This window comes from Mus caroli, unplaced genomic scaffold, assembly GCF_978045245.1.
Source record: "Mus caroli unplaced genomic scaffold, Mus_caroli_1 scaffold_8, whole genome shotgun sequence".
Classification (NCBI taxonomy): Eukaryota; Metazoa; Chordata; class Mammalia; order Rodentia; family Muridae; genus Mus; species Mus caroli.
Window position 1 is genome coordinate 116,314,908 of NW_028227263.1, and position 11,131 is coordinate 116,326,038.

Below are 11,131 nucleotides of genomic sequence, written 5' to 3' on the forward strand. Positions count from 1 at the left end.
AAAAAAAAAAAAACAACCTGAAAGGGGCTAGGTGGTGGGGGTGGTACACATCTTTAATCCTCAGGAGGCAGAGGCAGGAGGAGCTCTGTGAGTTCAAGGCCAGTGTGGTATACAGAACAAGTTCCAGGGTAGCAAGAGCCACATATAGAAACCCTGTTTTGGGAAAAACAACAACAAAAACAAACAAACAAAACCCCCCAAACTGAAAGGGCTAACCTTAGGACTGGGGAGTGTGGCTCAGTGGGCAGAGTCCTTGCCTGACATACAGAAACTTTAAGTTTCATCTCGCTCATTGAATAAAACTGTACATGGTGGTGCATACCTATAAACCCAGGCAATTACAATCCCAGAACTCAGGTGGTAGAGGAAGGTGGGGCTGAAGAGATGGCTCAGAGGCTGAGAGGACACAGGTTTGATTCCCAGCATCCACATAGTGGCTTGAAGTTGTCTATAACTTCAGTTCCAGGAAATCTGATGATCTCTCTGATCTCTGAGGGTTCCGGGCATGGGTGTGATACCCAGACACAGGTGCAGGCAAAATACCCATTCACATTAAATAACTTTTAAAAAAAAAAATCTTTTTTTTTTTTTTTTTGGTTTTTTGAGTCAGGGTTTCTCTGTGTAGCCTTAGCTGTCCTGGAACTCACTTTGTAGACCAGGCTGTCCTCGAACTCAGAAATCTGCCTGCCTCTACCTCCTAAGTGCTGGGATTAGAGGCGTGTGCCACCACGCCCAGCAAAAAAAAAAAAAAAAAAAAAAAAAAAAGATTTTAAATACTATTTGTTTTCTTCTAAGAACACTCATAACTGGGGACTAATACACAGTAGGGACTCAGGGATGTCACTATGACTGGCATGATTACTGGAGCTAAAAGCAGCTCGGGGACCACACTGCCACTTACCCAGGGGCCTGGGGAACTTAGCTAATGTGAATACATCTCAAAGTCTACAGAGGGAAAATTCCCTCTATGAAAACTTGGAGTGCAGCATGTGTTTTGAAAATTTCCCCCTTTTTTCTATTTCCTTTCTTCTTCTTCTTCTTCTTCTTCTTCTTTTTTAAAGATTTATTTATTATATGTAAGTACACTGTAGCTGTCTTCAGACACTCCAGAAGAGGGCGCCAGATCTCATTACGGATGGTTGTGAGCCACCATGTGGCTGCTGAGATTTGAACTCAGGACCTTCAGAAGAGCAGTCAGTGCTCTTACCCACTGAGCCATCTCTCCAGCCTCCCCCCCCCTCCTTTTTTTCTTTTTAATAGCATCCCATTACATAGCCTAGAACTCACAAGGATCCACCTACCTCTGCCTCCCAATTGCTGGGATTGAAAGCATGGGCCACCATGCCCTGCCCATTTTTGTTTTTTAACACATGCATGTGTGTGGATGTTTGCATATACATTCCTGTGCCACAGGCCAGAAAAAGGAGATGGATCCCTGGGGCTGATGTTTTGAGCTCATATTATTGACATGGGTACTGAAAAATGAACTTAGGTCTTCTGCAAGAGCAGGTATGTACTCTCAGGCACTGAGCCATCTCTCCAGCTCCCGAGAGTGCTTAGAAACATCAGTGGTTTACTGCTATCTACTGCAGCAAGGTGCACAGACCCCATTCTCCACTGTGCCAATACTGCTGCCTATTTAGCATTCTATTTTGAATATTTCTCAAAGGGACATCGTTTTTTGTTTGATTTGATTACTTATTTAGTTTTCTATTTTGATTTATTTCTGCCTATCGAGGCAAGGTTTCTCTGAGTAGCCCTGGCTATCCTGAAACTGGATCTGTAGACTGGGCTGGCTTTGAACTCAGAGATCTGAGTTCAGGATATATATTCTGGGCCAGCCAGATGCTACAGTGAATCCTGCCTCCAAATCAATCAATAAGTAATAATTCACTCATTTAATAATTCACTCATTAAGGGACATGGAAGATGGTTAGTGTTTAAGGTGCCTGCGTGATGAAGATGATCAAAATACCGTCTTCCGGAACCATAAAAGCCGGGTGCGTTTGGCAGGGCTCCTATAAAAGGCAGATGATCATAGGCTCCCCAGAGCAAGCTGACTAGCCGCCCTCCCAGCAGGAAAGAACAAGGTGCTGGAGGACTATCTGAGACTTATTCATTAATAAGCTGAAAAGTGATAAAGGAATTTTTTTTTCTTTTCTGAGAAAGCACCGGCCATCCTGGAACTCACTCAGTCTGTAGACCAGGCTGGCGTCTGCCTGCATCAGCCTCTCAGGTGCTGAGATTAAAGGCGTGTGCCACAAAAACACACCATACACAAACAAAATAAATTAAATTTGCTTTAAAAAAGAAAAGAGGGCTGGAGAGATGGCTCAGCAGTTAAGAGCACTGACTGCTCTTCTGAAGATCCTGAGTTCAAATCCCAGCAACCACATGGTGGCTCACAACCATCCGTAATGAGATTTGACGCCCTCTTCTGGTGTGTCTAAAGATAGCTACAGTGTACTTAAATATAATAAATCTTTTTTTGTTTGTTTTGTTTGTTTGTTTTGTTTTGTTTTTTCGAGACAGGGTTTCTCTGTATACCTCTGGCTGTCCTGGAACTCACCTTTAAACCAGGCTGGCCTCGAGCTCAGAAATCCACCTGCCTCTGCCTCCCAAGTGCTGGGATTAAAGGCGTGTGCCACCACTGCCCGGCAGATATACTAAATCTTTAAAAAAAAAAAAAGAATTAACATTGCTTCGGTATTGCCAGAATTCTTTTCTACCACTAGGGGGCGCCCGTCCATAGCGCGGCCTTTGGGTATTTAGGGTGTGGGCAAGGTGAAGGGTCTCCAGCGGAAGGCCCCAAGGGCAGAAAACCTTGGGTGGAAGAAGAGCAGGACCCTGGGGGATCTGGCCTCCAGGGTCCCACTGAGGCCTCAGGGATTCTAGGGAGTTTCCTGCGCCCGCGTTGATCCAGGTGACAAGGTGGACAGTGGCCACCAGGGGGAACTGTCGTTTGTGCTCTAGGCCTGGGCACAGACCTGTGGCGTGTCCCTCTTGGGCGTGTCTCGGGATGAATGTTCTGGAAAGAAGGCCAACTTGGAGCTCCAACCTGCTGCCTAAAGTGGAGGCCACAGGGAGGGCTTCCTGGTCTCCAGCGAGAGCGATGTTGGCTCCGGGGCGCCGCATCTGGTGCTTCCCTGTCGGAGCCTGAAAATAAACCTGGACACCAGGCTGCGCCCGGCCACCAAAATCGCTTATTTATGGCAGGGCCAGGGAAGTTAGTCCGGATCGTCAGTTCAGGACCGCACCACCTGTGTCCAAGGGGTGCACGGCTGCGATGGGGGCCTGCTCCCTACGCCCCGCCCAACTCAAAGTAACATCTGCTGGAGACATTGCGTCTGCCCTGGAGGTGTGCGAGTGGCGACCTGTTTCCAGGCTGGGAGAGGCTCCCAGCTGGGTCCACCCAGCGGGATGCCCATCCCTGCCTGCCCCAGGACCTCCAGGAAGCCCAGGAAGTCGTAAGTTTGGGATGTCCAGATGAGAGAGATAAAACGGAACTCCCGTTGTTATTTAATTAACTAATTTATCTAACTACTTATTGAGACAACTCTATCCCAGGCTGGCCTGGAACTACGGGCAGTTGTTCTGCTTCAGCTTACCGAGTGCTGAGATAACTAACAGGCATGAGCCACCAGGCCCAGCATTTCCCCTTTTTCAAAAGGAGGTATTTTGGTGGCCTTTATAAAGATGACATAGTGTAGTATAAAAGTACCTCCGAAGGGTTGGGGACTTAGCTCAGTGGTAGAACGCTTGCCTAGTGTTCGGTCCTCAGCTCTTAAAAAAAAAAAAAGTACCTCCAAATGTTAGCAAGCCGCCGGAACACAACGGCTTGCTGTGCAAAAGGCACTTGTTGCGTTAGACCTGAGTTCAGTTCTCAGTACCCACGGTCGGGCACCTCACAACTCCTTGTAACACCACCCTTTTCATTTATGTACACCTACCAGAGACCGAGGGGGGGGGCGGGGAGGGGACGCGCGCACGTGCACACACACATTTTTTTTTGGGGGGGGGGGTTCGAGGCAGGGTTTCTCTGTGTAGCCCTGGCTGTCCTGGAACTCACTTTGTAGACCAGTCTGGCCTCGAACTCAGAAATTCGCCTGCCTCTCACACACACTTATAAAATAACTGGTGTGATCGTACTCCCTGTAATTTCTGCCAGTACTTGGGAGGCTGAGGCAAGGGAGTGGCCACAATTTAACCGACCTGGGTTACACAGCCTGACTTTTTACCCCCACTCCCACCCCATACCTGATTGCTCCCCAAAGGAAACCCTGCTGGGCCCCTGCGCAGCAAGTCCTGAACAGCGTCTCCGACACAGGCTCACTTTGCCCCTGGGTTACTGTGTTTTTCTCTGAGTCTCAATTTCTTCAGTCACACATAAAGGACACAGGCACAGTCAGGAACTACAGCTACACTTTATTCGCCATCCAAAACCCTCCTCTACGATCCTACACCCCCACCCCTACCCGCCAAGCCCTTGAGTCCTTGCTTAGAAGATCTTCACTGAATGCAGCTGCACGTCTCCGCCCACCTCCACCAAGCGCACGCGCGCGGCCGGAATCCGGTGGTGGAAGTGGTGATATTCGTCATCCCCGACCACTGCCTGCAGGGTGAGAACCCAAGTTAAGACTGAATGCGGATCCCGGTCTGCGGCCCCGGAAGAGGCTAATTACACCCGAGCCTCCCTCTCCTCAGAAGGAAAATGGGTCTGTTGTCCATTGTAATGGAACACAGTGTACTGCTAGGACACAGTGTACTGCTGGGACACCCAGTCCCTGAGCACTTGGCTCTTGATCTCTGTTTTGTCGCTCTTAGAAGCAGACCTGGAGAGGGTCTCTGGAGGCCCGTGTCAGGTCTGGGCCCGGGTTCCAGTATCCCAAGGGCTTTCCCGCCATCCTTGACAGCCCAGTCCCCAGCATTTGGCTCTAGACCTGGGTCTGGAGTGTTCTCCTTCAAAGACCCACCTTGAAGCCTTCCTCTGTGGCGATGAGGAGCACTTCAAAGGGATGCCCACGCTGGAAGGGGATGCCGGTGCCTCGCTCCTCACGGCCCCATTTGCCTTGTTCTTTGGTGTTGAAGACAACCTCGGATGTGTCCAGCCTCGGGTTAAAGTGCAAGGCGGCATCTGCCCCTTGCTCCTCGCCGCATAGCAGGTTTACATGGAACCTTCGGGGACAGTAAGCCTCAAAGATCAGCAACCACCATGCGCAAGTTATGTGGCTCCACTGGGCACACCCACACCCATAGGGAGTCCCTGTGCTTATAGCCAGGATCCCCTCATTTCCAGAGCCTGGAGCTAGGTTATGGGATGGCCTGCTGCGCCTGAGTGGGTTTCAGGGAATCGCACTCCAGATAAGCAGAGTTAATAGCAGGGACCCCACTATTCCAGGTTATCAATACTCCCACAAAGCCCAAGGTCTCAATTTTAGTAGGTCATGGACTTGATGACCAGGTACCCTGGGTATCCAGGGTAGCTTCAAGATCCAAGAGAGATTTTCATTGTCCTGGAAAACTGGACATGGAGATTGTAGGACTAACCAGGGATTCTTTTTATTGTTCTAGAAGCCTACATTTTTAGGGAGACTTGGGCACACCCACCCAACAAGTCTTGGGGAACATCAGTGAAAATATCCAAATTAAGCTAGCAATAGGGACTCCAAGACTCCACATGGCAAACAAGGTCCCAGGGACACCATATGTGGGCTCTAAGAACCAGGGTTCAACTGAGCCAGGAGATGCCCCACCCACCCTTTTCCCTTGGAACCTGGGATATCACCTGCCAGCCTGGTCAGGGACCACGCCTCGAATTCTCATGACAGTGCCCACGCGGACGCCCTGAGGCAGGGAGGTCTTGTGCTGGGTAGCCTGCAAGATTTGGGTGGGGCAAGAATGAGAACCAGGGAGACAAAGAAACAGACCGGTCATCCCCAGCTAGGAACTCCAGGGACCAGGCAGAAACCAAAAGGGATGCAGATTAACGGAGAGGCAGAGACAGGCACAGAGACCTGACAGAGACAATGCAGTTAGAAGAAAGGAAAGCCAGCCGGGAGACAACCCATCAGGATGTGCTGGTGAAACCCACGAGATAGTTAGCAGCCAGCTCTCCTGATACCCGTTTTTTGCTTTGAAGGGGAGGCTTAAGCTAGTCCCAGCTTTCAGTCTTGGCCTTGTCCCGAGGCCCAGTTTCCCCAGCTTGGGCCCCAGTATACTTACAGACATGGCGGGCACAGCAATACAGCAACAATGTGGCCAGTCGCTGTGGGAGGGGACCTTAAGTAAAGGCAAGGTGGTGGTTTAGCTCCTCCCTTTCCATCCAACGCCCACAGCTGGCACAGACCCCTGCCCTAAGGCAAAGCTGTCAAGGCTGGGCGAGTCTCCTCCTGCCCTGCCCCCACACACCAGCTCCTTCTCCCCTTTTCCTAGGCTTATAGATAGGGACAACCTTTAATACCAAGGCTGGGGAGGTTTGTCCTGTGCTCCCCCCACCATCCCACCTCCTCTTTCATGCCCCTACCACCCTGTCAGACACTGGACTCCTCTGGAGATCTAGGGGATCCAGAGAGGCTGCGCAAGCGTCAGCCTCCACCCTTTCTGAAAGGAGCCTCTTCCCTGGAGCGCAGGCTGCTCTTTCCGCTTTGTCCTGGCCAACTCTGCTTCTGTTGTCTCTGACCAACTCAATGGGGTCCCCAGGAAACCCGTTATTCCTTTTTATCCTATGCTGTGCCCCCACCCCACCACCCAGGTTACCAAGAGTGTGTTGGCACATTTGAAGTGGTCAGTAACGGAGTGGCCAGTAACGGGAGGGTCAAATAATGAAGGTTCGCTAACAGTGACCAGGCTGAGACCTCTGGGTGTCCAGATGTGTGTCTGAACCTTACCAGGATATGTGGAGTATATCGAGCCACTGTACTGACGCACAGGAAACAGTGCTCATGGGAACAATTTGCCCAAAGATCAAGAAGATCAGCGCTCGCTCTCTCTCTCTCTCTCTCTCTCTCAGTGGTTCCTACTTTTCTTCTTCAGGTCTCTATCAGCTCCTCCTTGGAACTGAGCCCATCTTCCCATCCAATGAAAGTGAGATGGAATATGGGTTGGTGGGTGTCCCGGGTAACCACCCATATCAATGAAACACAATGGGGAAACTTCCAATAGCCTGAGTTTTAGTCTCCCTGGACCAGCTCTCTAGAGAAAGTGTGTGTGTGTGTAGGGGTGACTCATAAAGAGTGAAAGAGAAATTTCTGGAAGGCAGGCAAAGGGAGGGTGGGAGCGCTGAGCAGTTACCGCTCCTAACAGCCCAGCAGCCTTCCTGAAAGATCTTTCCCATCCCTATCCCCACCACCCTACTCCTGCCCCACCCAGCAGGTGGCAGAGCCGGAGGCCAGATGCATGCTGGGAGTGGAAAGTTGCCTTGTTGATTAGGAACTTGCTGCCTCTCCTGCTCCTCTGTCCCAGTTTCCCATATTCAGACCCCCCACGCCCGCCCGCAACACACACAACCCTAGAATACACATCAAGGACTCCCGTGAGGTGGTCCAGAGGGGGCACAGAAGATGCCAGAGAAACGTGGGCGCTACGATGCTGGGGAAGGAGCCCGGGAGAATACGGGCTGGAGATGGACCTGATCACTCCACCTGGAAACCAGCGCGTGGGAGGTGAAGGCGGGAGAGTCAGCACGAGGTCGTTTGAAGCCAACGCGGGCTGGAAAACACTGTCTCAAACAACAGCAACTGGCTTTCCTCCTTCCTTCCTTCCTTCCTTCCTTCCTTCCTTCCTTCCTTCCTTCCTTCCTTCCTTCCTTCCTTCCTTCCTTCCTTCCTTCCTTTTTTTAAGTGGTGGGGCATGCTTTTAATCCCAGCACCAGGAAGGCAAAGAAAAGCAGTTCTGTGCGTTCGAGGCCACCCTGGTCTGGAGAGTGAGTTCCAGGACAGCCAGGGCTCCACAGAGAAACCCTGTCTAAACACACACACACACACACAAAACAAAAAAAATCAAAACACGACAACAACAAAACAAACAAATAAACACTGCTGTTCTTACAGAGAACCCAAGTTCAGTTCCCAGCACCCACACCAGGGACCTTACAACCTCCCGAAACTCCAGGTCCAGAGAATCTGATGCCCTTTTGTAGCCTCTTCAGGTTCACACACACATGGGGCACACACACACTATAAACCTCTTTACAAACAAACAAGAAAACGTGGGTTTGAGAGGAGCTACTTAGAGTGAAGTTCGAAGGTTCTTGACTTGGGTTTCCACAGGACAAGGACCCATCACAGGGCAGAACGAGGGGACATCAGGTTTCCTGTTACACCACCAGCCGTGTGTCACAGTTAGGCTGATAATTATGGCTCCCATTATTTTAGCTTCACGCTCTGTATAAATCACCGCCTGACACTTGTCTGCACCTCGTTCTGTTTGTGGGTGCTGGTTCCCACGGGCTGGCCTCTCGTTTTCTTCATCAGGGCTGGATGGAAGTTCACATACAGCTCTTCACAGGTCTGAACTTGCCCTTGGTGATTGGTAAGATAGTTGTGTTCAATCCTTTATCGGTTTCTGTATCTATCTCCTTTCTGGGAACTGAGATGTGCGGCATCGGTGATTGAGTTTGACTGTCTCGCTGCAAGCTCTGAACGTATTCATTTTATCATTTTTAATTCATTAGTGAATGTATTTATTCCCTGGGTCTATTTTTATGGAAAAATGCTCTGGATTAAGAAGGAATCTAACAAATGGGTCCTTGAGGTTTGGGGGAGCTAAAGGGGGGTTGTTTTGGTTTGGTTTAGCTTTGAAACAACAATTTCATGTAGCCCAGGCTAGCCTTGAACTTCCTAATTAGCCAAGGATGACCTTGAATTCTTGGTTCTACTGCTCTTGCCTCCCAAGGGCTAGGCTGTGCTATCACGACTGGTTGGTGCAATGCTGAACCCAGAGTTTGTCCACACTAGACAGGCACACCGGCATCCACAGCCCCAGCTCAGCTGTGGGGACTCAAAACCCAAGGCTCCCCTCGTCAATGTCAGTCTGTCATAATTTTTATTATTTTTTGTACACAGTGGAAATAATGAAGTGAAGCTAGGCATGGTGATCCATGCCTTTAAGTCCAGCTCTGGTGAGGCAGAGACAGGTCTATCTTTGAGTTTGAGACCAGCCTGGACAACAGAATAAGTTCCAGCACAGCCAGGGTAAAACAGAGAAATTGTGTCTTGAAATAAAACAAAACAAAACAAACAACAACAAAAATAGAAAAAGGTAAGAAAGGAATGAAGTGATAATGATATTGATGATCTGGTGAAAAATCTGAACTTTAAAGATTTTAATTTGCTTTTGGTTTAAGTGCGTGTCTGCGGAGAGGTATATGCATGCAAGTGTAATGCCTGAGGAGACCAAAAGAGGGCGTCAGGTTACGGGAGCTGGAATTACACAGGCTTGTGAGCCCTCTGACAGATTGTGTTGGTGTTTATTTTACGTGTATGGGTGGTTTTGCCTGCATGTATATCTGTGCACCATGTGAGTGCAGTGCCTGAGGAGGTCAGAAGAGGGCGCCAGGTATTCTGGTACTGGAGTTGCTGACAGTTTCTAGTCACTTGTGGATCCTGGGAACAGAACCCGAGTCCTCTGGAAGAGCAGCAAGTGCTCTTTAACCACTGACACCATCTCTTCAGCCTCCTCTTTCTTTTATAGATGAGGTCTCCGCTATAGCGCAGGTGAGCCAGGAACTATCAAACCTCTTTTCTCAGCCTCCCCATTGCTGGGGATACAGGTTAGAGTCGCTGTACCTGTATGAAAGCTAATGTTTCTAGTGGTGACTATAGTAAGTTGAACACTCTAGTCTCTGACAAGGGCAAGCCTCTTCTTGTAGTGTTCAGCTCCATCTATGAACTTATTTAATTAAAATCTACTAATTATTTTAAGCGGACAGTATGATTTTTTACAAGGGATTCATTTTTCCATGTTTTAATTGTGCAATAAGCATTTCTAGGCCATAAAGTTGGTCTTGTAAATTTCAAGGCCTGATAATAAAATGCTCTGGGTGACTCTCTCCTCTGACGTCATGTCTTTCCTGCCCCATCCCTCTACCAGGTCTCACTGTGTAGACCAGGCTCGTCTGGAACACAGATACCTGCCTACCTGTGCCTACTGAGTACTGGGATCAAAGACATGTACCGCCCACCACACCCAGCAACCCACCTAGGTCTTGGAGACAGCATCTCTCATTAGCCTGGAGTTTGATATCTGGCTAGGTCATCTAGCCAGCCATGCCCGGAGATCCATCTGTCTCCAAATCCCCAGTGCTGGGAATACAAACATGCTCCACCATGCCTGGCTTCTTATGTGGGTGCTGAAGATCAAACTCATGTTCTCATGCTTGGGTGGCAAGCACTTTACCAACTGAGTAATCTCTCCCAGCCTCCTCAATGACTGTACCTTCAGTCCTGAAGAGTATGGGGTGAGTTAGCTACCGCTAGGTCCAGACCGATCCACCCCCACCTGGAGTGACTAACATGCTAACACACAGGGCTTTGCAGGTGACTCACCCAGTGTTGTTTGTTTGTTTTGAGATTACAATTACAATATTTCTCCCTTCTCTTTCCTCCCTCCAAACCCTGGCATATACTGCTCCCTGATCCCTCTCAAGTTCATGTCCTCTTTTTTCACTAATTGTTATTGCATGTATGTATACACATATACAATGTATACATGTGCATTTATGTACAGTTGCATGTATATACACAATGTATATATATATAATTTTTAATATACATATGTATTCTTAAATATACCTTGTTCAGTCGATACAATGTTGCTTATATGTATATTTTCAGGGATGATCATTTCCATAACTCATGTACCGCTTCTCTGGGAGGAACTCCCACACCCAGCTTTCCTCTTTTGCCTGCTTTTCTTTGTGTAGGACTGAGGCCTTGTGGGCTTTTCTCCATCCACTTTGGCAGATCTATTGGTGCTGTCCTTGTTCAGCTCATGCTTGGGCAGCCATGTTGGTGAGACTTCATGGGTGTGGCTTCCGATATTACTAGGAGAACAGAATCTCACAGCAAACTCCCGGACCCGCTGGCTCTTACAATCGTCCCACCTTATCGTCTGCAATGTTTCCGGAGCCGTG

The 11,131-nt window shown here is 49.1% G+C and overlaps 1 protein-coding gene across 1 annotated transcript; it reads right to left on the reverse strand.

The window, feature by feature from the left end:
- Positions 1 to 4,498: 4,498 nt before the first annotated feature.
- On the reverse strand, positions 4,499 to 10,169 carry Lgals7 (galectin 7). The gene is made up of 4 exons (XM_021168903.1): positions 10,155 to 10,169; positions 5,786 to 5,865; positions 4,974 to 5,175; positions 4,499 to 4,612 (listed from the first exon to the last, which is right to left on the reverse strand). Exons 1-4 carry the CDS (start codon positions 10,167 to 10,169, stop codon positions 4,499 to 4,501), a joined length of 411 nt encoding a protein of 136 aa, XP_021024562.1.
- Between the last annotated feature and the right edge of the window lie 962 nt (positions 10,170 to 11,131).